The following is a 23872-nucleotide window of genomic DNA, read 5'->3' as shown; positions in this document are numbered from 1 at the left end:
CATTGCTGTTTTTACACTGTGTGTCTTGAGATGTCACATGAGGGCATTTAAGTGATGTTTGGGGATCAAAATCTCTAGGGTAGTGCTGGAGGATTGCATAGGCCAAAGGAAACCAAACTTGATGAATTCTAGTCTGTATGACCTGCTGGGAATCACCTTTAGGGTGAACTACTTCAGGACACTATCTTGGTTTTATCTTGGAGATAGCTAGTTGGACTTGTCTGAAGAAGAGCCAAGGAGACATCATCACATATGTAGCAGGTTGGACTTGTCTATGTTAGTAGGCTACTTATTTGCTGCACAATGTCAGACTTCTTTTCAACTTGATTGTAAGGGAAGGAAAAGTAGGAATTTTTTGAAGCATAAAGCCTGTAATGATTGGTAGAGAGAATGTATTTAGTTACATCACATACTAGGAATAATAAAAATTATTACATTCAATAGCAAATAGAAAAAATATTTTAAATTTACATGAGGAACATTGTCAACCTCGTGTTCTTGTCTTAAAGTTTCCTGAAGTTTGAAAAAAAAAAATTCTAAAATAACACTTTATTGTATGCCTTCAGCTGACAACTATCCTGAATTAGAAAGATTATATAATTGCTAAATTGAAATTAGTATTACCTTATAAATACATACATACAAATATACTTTGCTGTATTTCATTTTAAAATGAAAATTAGATCTGATTTTTACTTATTTGAATATAAATATCCATGAATGCACACTTAGTGCAGTATAAAAGGTAGAATCACAGAATCACAGAATCACAGAATCACTAGGTTGGAAAGGACCTTCAAGATCATCAAGTCCAACCATTAATCCAGTGCCACCATGTCCCCTAAACCATGTCCTGAAGTGCCACATCCACACATTTTTTGAACATGTGCTGAAAGTAATTATGAGTGAATATGGATTGTGAAAAAATGTGTACCGGGAAATTCTTTCTGAATACTCTAAGTCCCAGAAAATGGGTGATGAAGTAATAGTATTAAAGACGAGTCACTGCTACTGATCTTGTTTGCTTGGAATGTGAGAACTAAATCAGTATTTAGTACAGTGAAATGTAAAACCAAAGCCAGTGCGTGTGTCATCTGAAGTGAGAATCTGTTCTGGAAAGTAGAATGGTAGGAATAGGTGGATCAGAGCAGAAATACAATTTTACGTTTTCCAGAGTAATGATGCAATGAGGAGAGCTAATGGTAGTCATTAGCAATGAAAAGAGGCATTTATAAGTAGGGACATATTTTTGTTCAAGATACTGGTGTGACCACAACCAGACTGCCTGGTTCTCAATAACATTACATGAAAAAAAGTGCATTACCACAGATGTTTCAAAGAAGAATGACTTGGAAATCTGGCAAATATTTTCATGGTATCTATAAGACTGCTATAGGACAAGTCACTGGCTTATCAAAGGAATAAATAGGAAGGGATTTATTTTTGACACTAGTAAGGTATTTCTACTCAAATTATTTTATTGGTAAACCTTTGTAACAGAGATGCATCTTGTTCTTCAGAAGTGTTTTTTTTTGTTGTTGTTGCTCAGGCTTGAATTTATTACCCAAACAGAACAGCATATCCTAACAAATGGCCTTACACTGAAGCTTTGAGCAGACAGTGTTGGCCAAAATCAACATCAAAATGTTGCTTGACCAACCTGATTTACTTGACCAACCTGATTTCCTTCTATGACCAGGTGACCCGCCTAGTGGATGAGGGAAAGGCTGTGGACGTTGTCTACCTGGACTTTAGTAAAGCCTTTGACAGCGTCTCCCACAGCATTCTCCTGGAGAAACTGGCAGCTTGTGACTTAGACAGGTTTACTCTTCGCTGGGTAAAGAACTGGCTGGATGGTCAAGCCCAGAGAGTTGTGGTGAACAGCGTTAAATCTGGCTGGTGGCTGGTCACAAGCGGTGTTCCCCAGGGCTCGGTTCTGGGGCCGGTCTTGTTCAATATCTTTATTGATGATCTGGATGAGGGGATCAAGTGCTCCCTCAGTAAGTTTGCAGATGACACCAAGTTGGGTGGGAGTGTTGATCTGCTGGAGGGTAGGAGGGCTCTGCAGAGGGATCTGGACAGGCTGGATTGATGGGCAGAGGCCAACTGTATGAGGTTTAATAAGGCCAAGTGCAGGGTCCTGCACTTGGGTCACAACAACCCCATGCAACGCCACAGGCTTGGGGAAGAGTGGCTGGAGAGCTGCCCGGCGGAAAGGGACCTCGGGGTGCTGGTTGACAGACGGCTGAATAAGAGTCAAGAAGGCCACCAGCATCCTGGCCTGTATCAGGAATAGTGTGGCCAGCAGGAGTAGGGAAGTGATTGTGCCCCTGTACTTGGCACTGGTGAGGCTACACCTTGAATCCTGTGTTCAGTTTTGGGCCCCTCACTACAAGAAGGATGTTGAGGTGCTGGAGCGTGTCCAGAGAAGGGCAACGAAGATGGTGAGGGGTCTGGAGCACAAGTCTTATGAGGAGCGGCTGAGGGAACTGGGGTTGTTCAGTCTGGAGAAGAGGAGGCTGAGAGGAGACCTTATCGCTCTCTACAACTACCTGAAAGGGGGTTGTGGCCACGAGGGTGTTGGTCTCTTCTCCCAAGTAACTAGTGATAGGACAAGAGGAAATGGCCTCAAGTTGCGCCAGGGGAGGTTTAGGTTGGATATTAGGAAAAATTTCTTCACTGAGAGGGTGGTCAAGCATTGGAACAGGCTGCCCAGGGAGGTGGTGGAGTCGCCATCTCTGGAAGTGTTCAAAAAACGTGTGGATGTGGCGCTTCAGGACATGGTTTAGGGAACATGGTGGCGCTGGATTAATGGTTGGACTTGATGACCTTGAAGGTCCTTTCCAACCTAGTGATTCTGTGATTCTGTGAAAATCACACCCTTCCCATGAAAGATATTATTGGATAATTATTACAATAATTATTGGATATTAACTGTGGAAAGACTCCAAGAGACTACTCATAGTTAAAATACTTAATATGCATATGCTTTCTAACCTGGCAGGGAAAACTGTGACAATATTCCATTACTGTATAAAGTTAGTAAGATGTATAAAGATATTTTAAAACGAAACACTTAAGCATGAAATGAGCTCTCCAGCATTTGATGTTTTTTGACTAGCTCTTTTAAAAAAAACCTAACCAAAACAACCCCCCAGAACCAAAACAAACAACCAACCTACAAGTTTAAACCACATTCAACTGGTTAGGTGAAAGAATTCCTGAGCTAGACTTTGCTGACTTTTGCTTTTTTAAACACATTCTGCCTATAGTGATCTCTTCCAGTATTAAAATATATGAGCCATACCATTTTATATATCCTACAGAGAATTCTAGGGGACAATCTGGGGAAAACTTAAAAACAGTGGCAATAATAAAAAACTGATTTGCATTTCCAACCCCCCCTTTCTTTTTTTAACAATTCAATTTTATTATTTTATATCAAATCTAGGCTCCCTTTCTCACAAAAGGTAGTCCAGATGATCTTTAGAGGTCCCTTCCAACCTGAGCTGTTTCATGCTTCTATGATTCTAAAAGGCATTGCAATGATTTTGTAGTTCACCAGGACCTGAAAGTCAATTATTAATTCAGATGTATGGGCTTGCAGAAATGCCGGCAGTCTGACCTTCAGCTCAGTACAAATGTTGATCTGTGAAGCATTGCTTGTCTCTGTACATTAAACAAACAAACAAACAAACAAACCACACACACAAAAAACCTACCCCCAAGCCAAACAAAAACCACCAATAAACCTGGACTGGCTGATCTTCCCAAGAACTGATTTATTTTTCTTGCAAAATAAAAGACAGCCAATTTATATTTTCCATTTTCCAAATATACCATAAGCTGCAGCATACCTGTACAGTGCATTCTTGCATGCTTTGTTCTATTGTCCCAGAACCTTTTCCATATCATGGGCTTCTGCTTTTGGCAGTGCAGGTGCTTATAATTTCTTACAAACATCGGCTGTTTCAGAACACTGCTTTTCTGGAATAATGCTGTCGTTATTTAATAGCTTTCTTTTCAGTATGCTTGTGAGCTGATTATCAGAGACTCCAGGCATAGCATTGAACATGAACGTGCTGTAGTATCCTCAGCGATTTCTGCATATGTGTGTGCCTAAAAATTGCCTAGAGACCCTGAAAGTTACACAACTTTTAATGAACGTGTATTGTTTGGTAATATATTTTGAAATAAGTAGAAAATGCTTAATCTTTGTCCTCCAGGTCTTGCCTTGAGATTTCTATAGGATTGTTACTCATTTGCAAAACAGTTATCAGATGAACACACCTAAAACTCAAAGAGAGTCTGTTTTCTGGAATGGCACCTTTTGAGACTTTATCAGTAAAAATATAGACACTTAGTGCTGGGGGAGGGAATGTTGTTCTTATATGAGAAGCAAATAACTTTGTCCCCGCAATCTGTAATTATATTTTTTTGCATTCATACCTGAATTAAATTGAATTATATGAAAAAATAGCTTTTCTTGAACATTGAGAAGATTACCAAATCCTATGGAAAAAGTACCTTTCTTAGTAAAATGAATGTAAACCTAGAGTCTTCATCACCTGACTGGGCTGTATGTTCACCTAAACTGCACATGAACAAGTAAGGACATATCCTTAAGCCTTACTTAAAAAAATACCTCAAATATTATGAGATATTTTTACATAGACTTTTAAAAAATCTTCTGTTTTGATATATTTTATAATGAGTATTTGCATGATCATGATTGGGTTTTAGATGTGGTTGCATCCCCTCTGGTTTCAATATTGCTTCCAACTTCATAGCTAAAGCATCAACATTTAAGGCATACCAGATCTTATGGCACCTTTAGGTTACTATGCCCAAATGCAGTGTTTGACTAAGCACTATTTGTGATAACAGTAATTAACTTCACCTTCAGGTTGCATAAAATGTCAGTGTTAGAATGAACCTCAGGCCTCACGTTCTAATCTGAAGGCAATAAATCCTTGTCACATTGTACTTGTACTTTTGAGGAGACTGTTAATGGGAATTATGTTTAATTCCACCGGTCACATGACTCTGTGATTATTGTCTACAGCTGGACATTTTAAGTGCATTGTTCCTTATCGTTTGTCAAAGCTTTCCACCATCGTACTGCTCTTCAGTTACAACCTTGGCATCCTGTAAAACTTGAAATCTTAACAATTTAATTGATCCAAAACAAGAGGTGCCTAGAAACACATCATTTAAGTAATGTGTATATTTTGGTTCTTAAAAAACAAATCTTGAATGCAGTTGCAGAAAAAGGTTTGAAACTAAATGTATGGGTTTGTATTGCAACCTCCATTATCTCCCTTTCAGGACAGACAGCAGTCTTTTCATTGTTATAAAAAAGGAGGGCTTGTTTAAATAATTCATCTGGGTCAGTATAATAGTATTCCATAAATAACATTTAAAACATCAGAATAAATTTAGACCACATGAAGAAGCTTGCTCCCATAAAACTTCCCTGTCAACACTTATTTAAATAAATTTTATCAGTCTTTAAACTGAAATCAGTTTGAGGTGTCTAGAATTAACTGCATGGGTAACATAAGTAATGGGTAATATAACCACCTGTCATAGGACCTTCCCTGTATACTCATGTGAGATCCCAGTTCCATGACTACTTTTTAAAAATAAAGAATTGCCATTCTGTTCAGTCTTGAGCTCTGTCAAGAAATATATTGAGGACTGATAATTTAAAAATATTTTTAATAATTATTTCCATGTATTTTTTCATGTGAAAATCTTGATGATTGCACATTAATGTTTTAGTTATTACTGAGAATCTCTTTATTTCCTACCACATTCAAACATATCTGTTCAGTTTTTCATATTGCATATATCTTCATTAGAAAATTCATGAAGGGTCATGAAATGATCTTCCATGAGACATTTCATGGTTTTAAAAATAGTACAGTCTAATGGTTGATTGCAATTGGCCCTCAAACTCATATCTAAATATCACAAAGGAATTTATTAGTGAACAATTCTACATACACTGTTACTTTATTGCTTTAATTATATTAATTATATTTGGCATTCATGGTTAGCTTTACTTCTTTAAAATGCTTTCAAAACAATAATTAACCTTTGCAAAATCATGTAAGCTAGATCTAACTAAGATTGAAAATATTTTATCCAGGAGTGATTTCTTTGTGTGGCACAAATCAAGTATTGTACAGTACTACAGTAAAATCATTTTACAATGAAAACTTTCTGGTCATCCTTTTTGATAGAGCTTATGCATATTTTTTTTGTAAAACTGTTTATAAATGTTTCTTTAAGGAGTATAATATTTATGTGTATAAGACATCTGTGTACTGTTGAAAAATTAACATGGAGAAATATATAAAGACTGAATGAAAACCACTGTAACTAAGAGATTCAGAAGATATTCATAAGTTTCTGAAACATTGGAGAATAAAATGTGTAAGAATAGTTCAACCAGTGGAAGCATTATGACACAATGCTTCAATGCACTTCAATTTCTGCCTGTTACCTTTTAATAAATTTATGTAAAATTATCTGAAAGATGCTTTGATTCTGTAAAGATGAGCTGAACTAGTTTCTGCAAGTTAAAATTTTAAACATTCTGAATTAATTAGAGAAAACCTACATGCCACTATTTCCTGTTACTTGATTTAACATAAAAAATTGTATTTGGGTCTGCTGACACTGAAGCAAAAATACTTTTCTGTGTAATAATTTTATGTATGTCTATTACTGTGCATCTCCTCTCAGTTTAGAACTTTTCTTCTTCAACTAATGAATGTAACTTTACTACTTGCCAGCTGTGAAAAATGTGAATTTTATTCTGTATGTTTATTCTATAAATGCATGAATAGTTATTGTTACAATAGTTACTGCAAAATATGTTGGAAAATTTCCTGTGAACTTTATTGCTCGTATATCTACAGATGTTTTCAGGGTTTCTTTTTCAAATTTTGTTCTATATGAGAAATAAAATACAACTAGGTTCAGTTATCAGCTCTCTAAAGGATGAGCAAAAAGAGGTACTTCCTACTGAAATAATGGAGCTGGGAGTTTCATATCAGTTTCTGAATATTGTCTTCTAAGCACTATACTGAGAGGAGGAGCAGGTGATCTGGGATTTAGGCAGCATTCTCTTTCATACAGATGTCATGGTTTCTGCCCAGATAGGCCATTACTTACACTTGTAATGTACAGCAGCCACTTCCTTCTTCAAGTAGCAACTGGCAATTTTATGTTGGGTATGATTTCTGCACTAATTTAATCTGGCAATGTCCCAATTTAAAAAAAAAATCTGGGTTTCAGTGTTACAAGAAAAGTGTGTCTTAGTCAAAACTATGAGTAGATATACAGAATATGGAAAACAAAGTGTTGGGGCTTTTTTTATACCATGGTTTGTTTTTTCTTCTTTAATTCATTAATGATCTCTCATGAGCAAAAGAAAAAGGCAATAATGAAGCTAGATGTGATGGAAAAAGCAAACTACAGAAAGAAACTGTATAGAAAAAAAAAAGGTGAGAAACTGCCTGATTTTTCAAGTGTTAAGCTTTCCAAATTCCTATTAATTCAGTGGAGCTACTCTATGTCCAGAACTCTAGAGGACAAATTCAGATGTTCAAATCTTAATTTAGGAAATTCTGTTATTGTCTTAGTTTTGAAAAATATTGATTTGCACTTGAATTTTTCTCTTGGAAAATCAAAGCTTACTTTAAAAAAAAAAAAATCAGAGCTTTCTCTTTTTTTAAAAAGAGAGTATTGCATCATACCCCTTCACATGATCAAAAAACAACCAAAAAAAAAAAAATCTAAAGATGCCAATTAGTCAAAGTTTTACCTTTTAGAGTTTAAACATTCATTTAAATGAGTGTTTAGAACTGTTTTTCCCAGTCTTTTTGCAACCCAACATCACTTGAGAAAATTGGAAATTTTCTGAGCCTTCTTATAAGTAGTAAACTAGTGTTCCTCAAAACAAAGATCCATAAAGTAATATAGAAGGGTTTTGGTTAACCTGTGTCAAATGCAAGATGAATCATTTCATTACCAAAAAATTCATGCATTCTTACCTCAACAGAATATTTACTAGAGAGTGAGAGTCTCCTGGATGAAGTGGCAGTAAAGTACAATAATAAATAGTAGAAAATGGTCCAGCAACCAGTTTCTGTTCAGTCCAGTATTGGAACAAGTTAACACCTGACAAAAGACACTAATATGTGTCACTGTGAGAAGATAAAAGGTACTCAGATGCTGGCATCAGGCTTTATTTGTAATGGTACACTGCATTTTGATAACAGGTTTATTTAATTGGCAGCCTAAACCAGTATTTTGTGAAGTCATTCAGCAGCTTTTCAGTTTTAACTTAGTATTGCAATAGGAAGCTATAAGTCATATTTATTTTACTTCTACCTTTAGCACTTAAGGTGCTAAAGATAATTTCCACAATGAGTTATCTGCCTATCCATAGAAGAAATACCTTGGGCACAGACCAGTGTTTCATTATTTCAAAATGCAAATCATGAGGGCAGTAAGAAATTATGTGTATAGCTTTACTATGATTCTGCAGGGAGTAGTGAGATAGTTCTGCCCCCAGTTACTTACATTAACTGAGGGAGAATATTTGAGAATGTAAACATCTGAAGGCTGCTTATCCTTCTTTAAAAACAATGTCATTTACTAAAAATATCAGTATGTGGCCTATGATTACTAATAAACATCTGTTCTGTTTCTTTGTACGCACAAGCTTTCAAGGTATAGAGTGAAAAAATTAGAATCTTCTCAGAAGACTCCAGGAAATGCATGTTATGGAGATGACTTTCTAAGCAAAAAATATTTGGGATTTATACAGACAGATATTTTTGTTTCATTTAATTATCTCAAATTTCCTGCATCATTTTGAAAATAGGGAATATCAGCAAAAAAGACTTTGAAAGCATGCTCTCTTTCTCCTTTATCTAATTTATCCCATGTGCAACTTTTTTGGATAATTTCATATGAAGGCAGACACAAGTAAGAGCTTTTAAAACTTGTTTTTAGAGGTACTATGGCTACATATCAGACTATCAGGAAATAATAGTATTCTAGCAACTTTAGTTAAAAGAAGAAATCTGGAAAATGAATATTTAGGGAAAAATAACTTTCAAATGTATCCATTTTCTTGATTAATCTTTCCAGTAAGCTCTCTTGGCTTTTGTATACGCTGCACTTGCTAGTTATTACTGAGGCATTGCAAATAGTCTATTTCAATATACATAGTTTTGGATAAATAGCAAGGGCAGTGCCGTCATTATGGCCTAGGCACAGCATGCCAAATAAGTGTTTTGTACTTCAATCAGTGCTGCCGTGGCTTTCCATGGTGCTAAAGAGTTTCCATGTTTCTCATGGGCTATGTTGGCAAAACAAAGTAAGAACAAACTACGCCATGACAGCTTTCCAAATTTCCCAAGTGTTAGTAGCTAGTGATCAGAGGGCTTGATTTAGAGACCTAATCTTGTAACTGGACCTATAGTTGCCTGCCTTTGTACCAGTTATGTGGTCCTGTTTTCAGTAATCAAATATCACAAAAAGTTCTAATTTGTTTGTTTTTAATGTCACAGAGGTGACTTATGTTTGCAGGAATATTTTAATAGAGCTGGAACGTAAGTTCTCACTTCCCCTGACTAGACCTAATAGATAGTGCAACACCTTACTAGCAATCCTCAGGGATAATGGGGAACTAGGCATAGATTCAACTGACCCTGCAAAAACATCAAATATATCTATAAGTTCCATTGTGTCTCACTGACTCATCTTGCTTAAATAACTTGCCAAATAGAAGGAATTCTCAGAATAATATTTCAGTAGCCTGACAGGAGACCAGTCTGTAGTAGAGCTGTCTAAAGCACCTAAAGTTGTTGCCTGTCTCAGAGCTATCCAATTTAGGAGTCTTTTCTTCAAAACTTTGGAATAATATAGGAAAAAAGGCATGTTTTCATTTTGTGTGCTTCATAAAAGCTGATCCTCTGGTTTCGAAGCACTACGCTTTTCACAGTCTGAGGTACGTTGTGGGGGAAGACTTCCATTTCTCACATTATATATATTTGAAGAAATAATCAGTGAAGCTTCCCAGGGCTTCTCAGTTTGTGCACACACTGCTAGTGGTTAACACCATGGATGCGTTGCGCTACTCAGCATTTTCAGTGATGTAAATGCGGTAGGATTTGGACTTCGGTCTTTAGAAAAAGATGCTATAAACTCATGCAAATTTGTACATCAATCTGCAAACCAGAGAGGTTTGCTACTTAGACGAGTACAACAAAGAGCAAACATGTGGCAATCTAAGTAATAAATTAAAAAGAAACCAAGAACAGCTTTGTATACAGTGAATATTGGCCCATATTCATTTAATAAATCTCATTAAGTACTTTATAATCAGCTTATTACTCTGCTTCTGTTAAGAACATTTTAGTCCACTTCTCTATGTAATGAATAATAATTTCCCACTGTTTTCTACTTAATTTAGGACTGTCAACCATTTGAGATAAAGATCTTGTCTCTTTTATGTTTCTTAGTTACGCTAAACATCTGTGGTTCTATGTTGCTATAAAACACTATGTACTTATCGCTGCATACTTGTCCATACACATTCCAGCTACATATGCACAAACAAAAAAACTTTCATCCAGCAGTATATATTAGAGAAACATCTATATCAAGGAGAGCAGGGCAACTTCTCTTCAAATGAGACAGAAAGGTAGTTTAGTCTCCCTGAGATGTACTGACATTCTTTTCCACACCACCCCATCTACTGCAGTTCAAATCTATGCAACTTTAAGGATCTTTTTATATTAAGTACACAAAATAAATGGCACAGCAAAACTATAGCAAGAACTGACGTCTACCAAGTGAGGTGAGGAACAATAATTCTTTTTGACAAAACTGAGCAGATCTTACACTTTAGAATGAGATTACCTGAAACCACCTGTTGCTCTAATTGAAGGGGGAAAAGGAGAAAGACAGAACAAGCTAAGAAGTTAATAGAAGACACATAAAATATTAATTTTTCAAAGTTCTTGACATGAGCATTCTTTACACTTCAAAAAGTGCTGGGGCTTGCATGGAGAAGTTCTGCTCAAGTTACATTTAGAGTTGAGCACATCATTTTCAGAACAAAAATATACTTGCTAACTAACCTCTTCTTCTTCTTAAGGCATAGCCACAAACTCTGAGCAGCATTACCTTATTCCTGATTGTTGTTCAAAAATGAACTATACGTTTTTTGAAGTTTCCTCTTTCAGTATTAATTTCAATGAGAGAATTATGGCTCTAAGCTCTCATGCCCTTGTGGGCAAGCTATGCGGAGCGGGTTACAGCTACACTGCATAGCACTCATTTAGGCTTTCTCTGGGTACAGAAAAATAATTTTTCTCTGGCATTTATCAGTTCAAAGTGTCTGAAATCATGTGAGGCTCAGTCAGAGCCCACTGGAACGGTGTTTCTACAGCATGACACTAAAATGCATGTGGCTTTGCTTATGATTCATCATGAAGACATCTGAGGGTGGAAGGCCTGTAGGGATGCAACAAGGCTGTACAGAAAGAATAGACACAAATAAACCTACTGTTATCTGGACTGCTTGCAGCAAAGTGCTTCTGAAGTTGCACAGGTTTTCCTCTCCGAAGGAATAATTTACTTACTCTGGAAGGGGATCCAACAGTGACCTAATTTCCATGCAGGGATGGTAGAGGAAGCATACAGGACAAAAATCTAAGTTATTTGGCTTGACAGACACTCATATAACACCTGTCTGTGAGTAAAGCAGTCTAAAATATGGTAAGGAGCTTATCGGGCTTATCTGCTCACTCTGTTGAGGATTCTGATAGCATGAATTTGTGCCTTTACTTTCTATGCTATTATTATTGAAGATAACTTCTGTGGACCTAAAAAGTTGTATGACTAAACACCTATCACTTGAATGATTTCCTTTTACTGTGTGCAGTGGGGTGCATTTCTTACCGCTTCGTTAATCTAAGTTCATTTTTAATCTCTATGGTTTCCATGTATAATTTGTAAATAATGAAGGCATCCTAACACTCAAAACATAGAAATGAATCCCAAGTATTGGTAACTGTCACATCCATACATCATATTTTCATAATATTGCATATTAATCAATATTAACATTTAAGTGACTGTTAATTTTTATTCAGTTCTTTCCTTCTGTTTTAGGTAATCAATTTAGTGTTTTTTAAAAAATGCATGGAAAAATGGCATGTTTTGTTTTTTTTTTTAAATGAATTTTTTATTTCAACCTTTTTCCTGAAGTTTGAAATTGCCTGCCTGCACAATATTTGTGTTAGCAACATGATTCTTGGATTAACCAATATCACATACCTCAGACTTGATCTCAAGTGAGATCTCAAGATGACCTCCTTGTCACCGACAGCATATTTCAGGCTCCACAACCATTCCTTTCTTGGAGGACATTTTAAGACTTTTTATACAATTACCAAGCTTGATAAGATCTTTTGTTGATGCTTGCCTGGAATTTACTGGTTGGAGTCACCAGCTCATCTTGCATACTGTCTCAAAAAAGCTACCATTGGTCATTCTAAGTATTTAGCAGTGACACCGATGAAATTCCGTGTACTCTTATCAGGAGCTGGCTTCTCAGCATTTCTTTAAGCATCAGTGTTACCTTCTCACACACATGTTTTACCCAGTATGTTATTGTATTGTCACCAAAATATTTCATTCAATGACTTTTTTTCCCCCCTTTTTGTAAAAGTCAAAAGATTAAATAAGTTAAACTGATATCTTCAGAAAATTTGTACTCATTCTTAACACAAATGGTAGTTCTATATGCCCATGGTGCAGGTTGTTTCTCATGACCTGCATGGTTGTATTATATATTCTCATTGGTTTTGTTGATTTTTATATTAAAAATCTGACACTGGTAGAACAGCAGTTCTTACCTCTCTAAGCACTGTCATCATTTAGCAGGGCCTGTAGTGCTAAAACAAGGGGTAATGATTTTAAACTAAAGGAGGGTAGATTCAGACTAGGTCTAAGGAAGACATTTTTCACAACAACAAGGGTGACACACTGGCACAGGTTGCCCAGAGAAGTGGTGGATGCCCCATACCTGGAAACGTTCAAGGACAGGATGAACAATCTGATCTAGTCGAAGCTGTCCCTGCTCATTGCAGGAGGGTTGGACTAGATGGCCTTTAAATGTCCCTTCCAACGCAAACTATTCTACGATTCTATGGTCATGACTAGAAATGTCACAAGTAAACGCTTCCTCTGGTGTCTGCTAGTGCACATGCAGCTATGAGAAGAGGCAAAGAAAATACTCTATAGGACTTCAGTTTAACAGACACAGACCGTAGCCAATTCTTGAGTGAATTTTCTGATAATACTAGTAATTGAAAAGCTGAGTGCTGTGGGAGGAATACTATGTGGAAATTAAGAATTGGAGATGCAAATAATCCTCTCTTCAGTTCTCCTACCCCCAAAGAACAGAAGGGAAAGGTGTTTGCAATTTTTGCACTGTTAATAGGCTGATTAAAAACAAGGTTTATAGGACATATTGTTCACTCCTCCCTGTTTAGATGTATCATCGCCCTGTCAGAAACGTAAGATTCCCAAGACCAGCAAGAGAGAGAAGGAGGATAGATCCTCACTTTTCAGTCCAATGTGACCATTTATTTGGAAGTGAGAAGTGCTTCCAGATAATCTGGTTCCTGCTACAAACATAATTTGTCCATTATCTAATTAATTTTAGTGGAAAATTCTCAAGGAGACCTTGTAGAAGGGACTGGAATCTGGGATTCCTCCACCTGAGGGAAGAGCCATTATCACCTGCAGATTCCTGTTTGTGTCTCTGTCTTTCTCCCTCCAGCTTCTTTATGCCTAGCCTAGATTCTGCACAAATGGGGAAGATGCACTACACCTTCCTATAGCCTAAATTCTAATGGTCAGAGCACTGTCCTGCTAGCAGAACCAAGGAATCAAAGCAAAATCTGCTTTGAATTGATTTTTTCTTTTTTGACTTTTTTTTTCTTGAACTGAAATTGTGCTTGAACTATTTTTTCAAAGAACTTGGTAAACCTGATTTGGAACTGACATACCAAAATTCTTACCGCATCAGAAAAAGTGATGCCACCTAAGTTAATGTCACTAAATGTTTTTAGCTGTTGCTTTTTTTTTCCAAGGTGAACTGATTAGCAAACTGTTACGGGCTTGAACTGGAAGAATTTCACAAGTCAGCCTATACTGGAAATACAACAAAAATTCTTCACTGGTTAAAGTCTCTGGCCTTAATTTACTGCTCTCTGGAAAGCCCATATACTGTGTATTTCACTTTGTTGGTGAATTCTTTAACTGGTTTTTAATGCTGTATAGTCACTTTATATACGCCCACTCTCCTTCTGCAACTCTGCTTCTGAATGAAATTAGTTGAGTCAATGGGTACTATGCTGGAGAAAAACAGATAATTGTTACAGCTTCCAATACATGGTCACCAAGAACAAGAACAGATATCCATGGCATACTGTGTAACATTGGCCAGCAGGATGAAGGCTGTGTCTGTCCCCCTGTACTCGGAACTGGTGAGGCCGCACCTCGAATCCTGTGTTCAGTTTTCGGCCCCTCGCTACAAGAAAGTCACTGAGGTGCTGGAGTGTGTCCAGAGAAGGGGAATGAAGCCAGTGAAGGGTCTAGAGCACAAGTCCTACGAGGAGCGGCTGAGGGAACTGGGGTTGTTTAGCCTGGAGAAGAGGAGGCTGAGGGGAGACCTTATTGCTCTCTATAGCTACCTGAAAAAGGGGGTTGTAGCAAAGTGGGTGTCAGTCTCTTCTCATATGGAACAAGCAATGGGACAAGAGGAAATAGCCTCAAGTTGCACCAGGGGAGGTTTAGATTGTATATCTGGAAAAATTTCTTCACACAAAGGATTGTCAGGCATTGGAACAGGCTGCCCAGGGAAGTGGTTGAGTCGCCATCCCTGGAGGTATTTAAAAGATGAGCCAATGTGGCATTTGGGGACGGGCTTTAGTGGTGGACTTGGCAGTGCTAGGTTAAAGGTTGGACTTGATGATCTGAAAGGTCTTTTCCAACCTGAACAATTCTATGAGTCTATGAATCTACAAGAATAGACTCATTCGCATTTTTCAAATGTGTTAGATGCCAGCTCAGTGTTGAGAATCTCTTTCTCAAGATAGTACAAGGCATTAAGTAAGTCTAGTTTTGAAAATGTCAGTGCCCATGGATGATCGGGCAAGCATGCAGTTACATAAGTACAATATGAAATAATAATGATTGTGCAGATTTGTGTAGCATTTGGTGTAGTTAATATTTCATAGTAAGTGGATCTAGCCTAGAGAAAGCAATAGACATCTGGATTAGTTAGATGTAATGTTTTTTCATATTGAGATTAATCATACAACCTTGCAGTTTTCACAGTTTTGTTTGTATTCTTTTCAAACGCCTCTGGCATAAATTCCCAAAGTAAGTGGGGGGGTGATGGTAGTGTTTTTTACATAAAGCATGAACATATCATAGCAGTTATAATGGCGTACCTGGTCCTTTAAAAAATTATACGGAATATTTATTGAACATGATTATATACTTTGTTTTGTAACTTCTCAGTGTCTGCTTTCTATCATAGTTCTATTTAAATGAAAAAAGAAAACCCAACCATCTGCATGGAGTAGTGGGACATAAACTAGAGCAATACTAGAGCCCCTTTAAATTTTGGCATCTGTATTTTGGTGTTCCGACTCTTCAAAGTACAATAACATACAAGCGTGTGCAGCAGTACAGGCTCCCTTTTTATTATCGAACTGAAATAAATACTATTTCAGTGTCAGCTCATTGTGACATTCAAATACTTTAATATTTTATTCTTCCTCCAGAATGGCATCAGCTGTGCTAGGGCTAATTTGGGGTATTGTAGCATAGAGCTTGTGACAGCAACAGAAATGAGCTTAAGGAAATGGGATCTATAAAAATGTGCAGTGCTGTATCTTATCATGTTACTCCCAAGTCCACCCATACTCTACTCACACAGACTTACCGCGTGTTTTAATGTCGTTGCAGCTGGCTTCCATAGTGCAGGATTTCCTGTCCAAAAGGGCAAGGGGTCGTTTGAAGTTTAGAAAGTCCTAATGCAACCTCAACCATTTAAAAAAAATAATGGCAAGCAAAGGATATATGGCCTAGGCACACCGAAGTAGAAAAACTTGCCTAGATTTACAGCTCAGTAGAGATCAAGAGAGTGAACCCCGCTTCCCACAGGTATCCTTTCGCAGCGATTTTTGCACTTCCGTGCAAAGCTGCCTTTGCTTTCAGTCACCCGAGAGAAGTAGGTTCTTTCACGGAAGGCCCTCCCGCTCCGTTCTTCTTCCCCGCTGCCCCCGTCCTCCCCCTGCGGCCGTCGGCGGGCGAGGCCGGGCAGGACGCGCTGCGTCATGAGAACCCACCTAGAGGGACCCCTTGACGCCAGCGCAGCCGCCGCCGGGCAGAGCCCGCGCCGCAGCCGAGCCCGCTCTGCTGCAGAGTAAGTGCCACCGAGCCCGCAAGTGTCCGGAGCCGCCGCCGCCGCTGCTGGGCGAGGGTACCAGGAGCCCGAGGGGTAGGTTGGAAATTCTTGTCAGGGGAAAGGAAGTAAGAGCCTGTTGCCTGCGTTGCTTCAAAACAGACGCCGTGTCTTGAGCCTGGGCTTAAGAATCTTCCCGAGGATATTTACCAGAGCGTCAGGAATGATAGCTGCTCTCTGGGAGCTGAACCGGGGGAAAAAGGACAGCAGAGAAAGAATGCTTAGGTAACACGGGACTTAAAGCTTTGCTTTCATTTTGCAACGTACAAATTGATGCACGTGGTTTTATATACAGTACAACATCAAGATAGAACTAGGTTCTGCAGTGAAAGAGTCGATAGCTTAGTCATTTTACTTAAAGGGAGCAGGCAGCCTTATTGTGGGGTTAGACTGCAAAAATGAATCTGATCATTTCTTGTGATGGTATTGAACTGTAGTCCTGTCTTATGGAGCGGAAAAAGCATACTTCCTTCCTTCTTTCTTAGTTGAAGAAATAAACCCACAGTGTCAAATTCAGAAAGAAGTTTGTGTTTGTTGTACATGGCCGTTAAACATCACCCTGTTCCCTGGCCTTGGAAGATAGGAGAACTGCAATAAACCGATCACTGATGAATATGTGTCTAAGAAAGAAGAAAAAGCAATATTCATTTCTGAACATGGCAAAGCAATGTGAAGTTACACATCTCCCCCTAACCACTGACTTGGCATGGATGACAAGAAACTACCTTTTGACTAACCCTTTCCAACTGTCCAAAATGCTGCATATGAAGATGCTTTAATTCACAGTCAAAGTACTTGGATTTTTGTCAAGGCAAACTGTTGGCATTGTCATAACAGTTTCTGTATACTGATTAGTTTAATGTTTTTTAAGTAGCAAGTGATGCATAAATGGATGGACGTGTACCTAGAAAACCCTGTGACAAGTCTTTCTTTGGATCCTGGAAATTTTTATTTTTGTGAATTACAGTAATTCTTGCAATAATCCCTGCTGTTAACTGCTCATGCAGTTGTTCTGGAATGCATCTATGAATACCATAACAGATAAATCTGTCTGACAAGGAAAACACTAATGTTGGAAGATCTGTGAACATGATGCATGTGAATAATTTCCCCTTTAGGAGGCATTCATGGATATGGTGAGTAATCAGTACGCATTACAGATTGTTAAACTCAAAATGCTTGTTTGCAAAATACTGTGGCAACTACCAGATGCTATGTTTTTTCCTACATTAATGTCTGATGAGGACTAACCAGGCTATGAGAAAAATGAAAATCTTACAGATGCAGTAGTGTGAGTTTGGCCCTCCTTTGCCTTTACAAAATAAGCAGGTCATAAAAATTGTATTGTTATCATCATGTTTTCTTACATGATAAAAGCCTTTTGATCAGGGGGAGATAATTTCCTTCCTGTATCAAAGGAACAGTTTTTCCCATTTCTTTCTTCGCTTCACTTAAAGGAAATAATGAAGGGATATTTTCCCCCTATGATACTGTGGTGTTTGTCCTGGATCTTATTTTTTTATATACATTCAAGTGTCCTGAAAACAGGAGAAAATGCTCATTCATACGATAATTCAGTAATCTTTAATAAATGCATTTGTATGGTAGGTTCTCAAACGTGGCTGTTTGGAAGACAATCGTATAGCATTAAAATCCCTTTATCATCATTAGAACATCTGTTTCCTCTTTGAACCACAGGCACACAACAGAACCACAGTTCTTGCTCACTGAAAAATCGTTCTCTGTAACTTTCTTTGCAATATAGTGCCGTTAACTTGCTTATGAATTCTGTCAGAGGTGGTTGCGTCATGTCTTGCTCCTGATGTTGGAATTAATGTCTTGATTAGTGCTTAATGAATATTATTATCTAAGGCAAAAATACTTCCCCAGAAAACTTTTGTTCTCCGGATAAATAGTTAGTCCTTCAAAATATTAGAAGCAAACATATTATGGAAGCTCATGTTTTAAAAAAAAATTGCGTTCAAGTTGAGGGATTGGCTTTCAGGGTGCATGTTTGTGTGACAGATTTGCCCTTAGTGTGTGCTAGCCTCTGCGTGGCACCGATTTGCAGGAAAACCTAAGCAAGGATTTTCCCAGGGAAATGTGTTGGCAAAGTTCTTCAAGCCACGTTCTCCTCACGGCATTTCAAAGTTGCCTTTCAGAAGGCTGTTCGGAAGCCGAGACCCCGGAGCCTGGCAGCGCCAGCGCTGGCGTCAGACGGGTGTCATTTGTCGGAGGCGCCGGCTGCTCCGCGCTGAGCCAATGGCAGGCGGCGAGAGCCGCCCGTCAGAGCGGGGGCGGCGGGCGCGGCGCTGCCTGCGCCCCTGCGCGTGGCACCTAAATTTTAATAAACGGTTAGTAGGCACGCACCCCTTTGAACGCATCTATTTTCGTGGTTGTTTGTTGTTGTTTTTTTAATTACATTTTGTTCCACCTTTCCGTAAGACCGTTTTAGTCTACATAAAACCCTTTCAGAGCCACCTTCAAACCACATCACCTACCAAATGAATAATGTGATCTTGAACGTATTTTATCCTTTTGTTTTGGCAGTTAATTTAGCAAAGAGTGTTGGAAAGGGTACTGCAGTCCACACCTAACAGGAAGACTGTTTCCATTGTCTTACTAAAGAGTTTGGCCTACTTCTGTTTTTAATAGCTTAGAGAAATTATTTTAGGCATGTTTTAACCCCCAGGGTTCACCTTCTGACTATGCGGTTTTCAAAGACGAACCCTGAAGTCTGCTGAGAGGGGTTTGGAACAAACCGACTGCCTTTTCTTTAGCTTCTCTAAAAGGCAGCCCCTGGTTTCCCCACGTACTCCATGCCAGAGCCCTGTGCTGTCTGACACAGTACGTCAGCCCATTGTCTAGGAAAGACTGACAGAAGTGTTTGCTGGGAAGATACGTGAAGATAATGATAGGTTCTACGTTTACTATTTTAACTGAATGCAAACTATACCATGCCTACATTTGTCCTTACTGAATCATAGACCTTAATTTAGAATGGGAATGTTTTTAGCATGCTGCTATTCATCTCAGCTCTCAGAGAATTGGCAAATTTGCTTATTCATGCTACAGTAGGTCTGTAAGGAGCATGTAGGGGAGCCAGGGTTTTAAGTTGCTGGGCATAGCTCTTTTAATTCTGAACTTTCACAAATCCATGCATTGTCTATAAGGTATGCCAACCTTTTCTGCTGTGCATAGGATTTGGCACAAAGAAAGTTCTTCTATATGTATGTAACTTCCCCTCATGCTACTTTGAGATGTCCATTAAAGGATGATAATGAAGATAAAGGAAAGGATATCTTTCATGGGACCAAATTAGTTTGGTGGTTGTTTAATAGAAATATTGGCTGATCATCTATAATAATGTTTCCCCAATGCTGATGCAACCCAGCAAAGGTGTTTTGTGACCTGCATCATATTTGTCATAATACTTGTAACCTTTATATGCATAGAGAACCAAGTATTTCAGAAGCAGGACTAGTAATTTTCTGTACCTTGGAGATGTTGCTTTTTTAAGGTATTTTCTGTACCTTTGGGACATGCGCTATGCCTTCATGTGCTCATTCCTGCTCATCTCACATGGAATACAGGGAGGAAGAGTTAGAGGGGGGGATAAAAAATGAACCCTTCTGAAATATAATTCATTGTTTCAAATGTCCAGGATTGTAATGTTGTGCAACCAGTCAAGGGCGTGGATGTCTTTTTCATGTTTGTTCCTCTTTGTGGGTTTAGGGAAAGAATAGCCAAAAAATGATGGCCTTGAGTGTAGGGTTTGAATGTGAACCGGTAAGCTTTTGGAGGTATAGTGAGAATTCCAGTATCTGAACCCTCCTGGTAATGTTAGTAATAGGTAGGAACTGACTACTGGCAAAAAGCAGCTATAAAATACAAATGTGTTCCCAGGCAGTACAAATGGGAGCACAACTATATCAGACAGGTAAGGGTAGCTATAATCTGAATGAACTCTAAAGGGTTTATAAAACTGAGACTGGAGTAGATGGAAAAGAGGTATTTTGTCTGAAGCTGTTTCAAAGACTTTGGTTTGTGGAGAAGCAAATACAAAATACATATTATTAAAGGGGTGTAGTGGTTGGGGCAAGTGATGTCCTGGGTGAGGATAAAGTTAGTCCTAGCAATAGTGAGAAACATTTGTGATGATAGTAGAAGGAGGAATAGGGTTTTATAACTACTTACCACATTACACACTATACAACATAAATTATGTATTAGCAATATGCAGCTTACTGTCATTCACGCTGAAAACAATTTTAGAAACATTTACTGCTGAATTATATAACCTAGCTTTCCTTTCCATTACATTTTATCTGCCTTTTTGATGCCAAACAAAATAAAGATAAACATGGCCAATTTTGGCTTGCCTAATTGCCTAAACAGGTATTGCACATGCCTTTTAGCTTTACCATAGGAAAAACAGAAGTGAAAAAGCTGTGTTCAAGAATATCTTTCTTTAAAATGGTAAAGATTTGAAATTAATCCACAGGCAAATACCCTAACTTTTCAGAATCAAAAATGTAACCTATGACTGTCCATCCCATCCAACTTTTGGCCCAATCTTAATAGATTGAATGAAATTTAATTTGGTTACCAAGGCAGTGAATAAAGAAAAAAAAAAGCACCAAAACTTTCTTGGTTCCTTTTTAATCCCACTATATTTACTTGATTTGATCATTATTGTTCTATATGCTTCATCTAATGCAAAATGATGTAGATGCATGGTTATACGTTACCCTTTGCTTCATATTAATTTGGTGACTAACTAGCTTTTTGAAAAGCGCCTTAGTAAATCACTGAATGAATGCAATTGTTAATAAGCGTCTGTCTTTTGTTTTTGCCAGTATTGTAAAATAAGGATACTAAATTGTTTATTTGTACATTTTATAGAACCCCACATGGTTTTCAGCCAGCCAAAAATGGTTTGGCTTTCCATTGTTATGCAGGTTCTTCCATTTTGTGAGAATAGAACTACAAGTAACTGTGAAGAAAATTGGTGGAAAATTAAGATCTCAGTGCTAATGCATGAAATAAACTTTTCACTATGTTCTTAGGACATGACGAGTCACCTCAGCTCACAAAGGTATCATGGGGAACAGAGTCAGACCAGTTCTATGCTCTTCTCGTGGCATAACTCTCATAACTCAAACCAGGATTAAATGTTTCATGCAGATATTTACTCATCTGTTTGTTCTAGAATATCTTGTGTATTTCATAGTGGGGGAAGAAAAGAAGCTTCTTTCTGAACTGCTTTTCAGCACAGTATTTAGCTAGTTGTTAGATATTTTATACTTAAGACATTAACATAAAAACTGTAGAGAGATATCTCAGTTCTTCCTGTGGAAATCTGGATTTGAACCTGAATTTGGGGAAAAAAAATCATGATTTCTTAAACTAAGAAGAAATCTTCTTAAGACTGAAGAATTTTGTTTAATCCTCTGTGGCCAGCAGATTTTCACAGTACTGCTAAGTATGAAAGGTCACCTTATTCACTGTTTTCTTATGCTCAGTGACAGATGTTACTTTCCTTCAGGCATTGTTGAAGTGTATTGCTCAACTAAGATGTAGTAAGATACTGAATGAAACAGAGAGTTTCATTTTAAGCGATCTGTTGCCTTTTCCTTTATATTTCTAACACCTTCTCTGCCTAGTGGCACCTAACCAGTATTCAGTATGATAAGTATCAGTGAAAAGATGAAAATATTTCTGCTATTTGCAAATAGGGCAAGGGTTTATTTGTTTGTAATTTATATTAGCAGTTGCCTTGACTTTCTGTAATGTTTCAGTGTGAAAAGCTCAAAGTTCTCCAGATACACTAACCAGCTAAGCCTGACAACACACCTGGTGCATAGGTTAGATATGTATCTGTACATGTAAATTGCATCCCCCACCACTGAAGTGCTCTATAGTCTTCCACGCAGTAGTTAATGGTGCTGTTGCGTGCAAAGTTTATGCGCAGGCAAGATAATTTAACCATATGAGCTAATGTAAACTGGCGCTCGCTTTGGGCGTCCTACACAGATGAGTACCCTGTTGGGTCTTTAATTTATTGTTACAAAATCACGAGATCATTTAAACCTGTGTTTTTGGGTCACTAATATACTTGTCTCTCTATTACTGCAACTGATTAAACTTTTCTATCTTTGAAATGTGGACTCTTGCCAAGGCCTGCCTTTTGCTCTCCTGTCCTCAGCAGATCTGTAAATGAAGTTGTTATTTTATACCTCTGTCCTCTTGGATGTGCTACCCGTTTTGTTATTTCAGACTGAAAACACTTTGAAACACTATGTCCCATTAGAAGTAGAGTACATCTTTTAACCAGTCATTTTCAGGCTAAGATAAAGTCAAGGTATTTCTTGAAGGATCCTGTAAACTTGTGGAAAGTCTTGCCATCTCTGGATCTAATCCTGATTTATATCTTCATAGAAACTCAAGTCACAATAGTAGAAACTACATTGAAGCTTCTTTTACTCCTAAAACACCTGTTGAGTGTTCATGAAGTTCCTTTACAGTCTCTTCACTCTTACCTGCTTACAAAGAACCACCATCTCTTCTTTGGGAAGAGTTAATCCATACCTGCACTTTGACTCAACAAAAATTACACTATACATCTACCTCTTAAACAATAGTTTAATAATGAAGAAAAAAAAATAAAGTATTATTACATGAAACATGTTGATTAAATGTTACTTATTATTTATGCTGTTACATTTGTAAAGTATTTTGTAAGTAGCTTTTTGGGTACTTTTATTGTTTCTAAATACTCTGGCCTGAGTTAAGTGAGTATGGTCTTTCATTCACAGGTGGGTTCAGTTGAGGATGGGAATTTGGCTCCTACTGAGAAAAACAATGATAATGTTAAATATTGTAGTAAATTAGTGAGTTTACTTGAAGTCCACATATTTGGCATTTGGGGACAACTGAAGAATTTTCCAGGTCTATATATGAAGTTTTACTATTTGATATTTTCAACATAGTATTTGTGGGCATGGAGAAGAGTATAGGGAGGGTAGAGAAGCAGCACTAAAAATGTTGAAAGCTGACAATTACAAAACTGAAGAAGGTTGGTCAACAAATACAATTTACAGTTTATTATAGTTTCATCTCATTAAAATAGAAACAGGTTTCACTTGTACACTATGATGGATGGCAGTTTTGTGCTAATATTAATTCAGTATTGTCTGCTGAAACTGTAACTGAATACATGTTGCTTGATTTTTTTTGTGACTGGATTAACTCTTTGATAATAGCAGAATTATTTCAGATAATGTTTATTTTTGC

At 37.7% G+C, this 23872-nt stretch overlaps 1 protein-coding gene across 4 annotated transcripts in view; it reads left to right on the top strand.

The window, feature by feature from the left end:
- PDE4D (phosphodiesterase 4D) overlaps window positions 1–23872 on the top strand; it is a gene marked incomplete at both ends in the record, with an annotated part of 545358 nt that overhangs the window by 222099 nt on the left and 299387 nt on the right. Inside the window, one exon of one of the 4 annotated variants that reach the window (XM_082012784.1) lies at window positions 17666–17712. The exons of the other annotated variants lie outside the window; for them this stretch is intronic. Within the exon in view, the coding sequence (XP_081868910.1) occupies window positions 17666–17712 (47 nt within the window). Of the gene's footprint in view, window positions 1–17665; window positions 17713–23872 lie in introns of those variants that run through there. 4 annotated transcript variants of the gene reach the window in all.

Source organism: Phaethon aethereus (genome assembly GCF_964289735.1).
Source record: "Phaethon aethereus genome assembly, chromosome: Z".
Classification (NCBI taxonomy): Eukaryota; Metazoa; Chordata; class Aves; order Phaethontiformes; family Phaethontidae; genus Phaethon; species Phaethon aethereus.
Note: the sequence above shows the minus strand (reverse complement) of the source record. Positions and strands in the feature narration are given on the sequence as shown.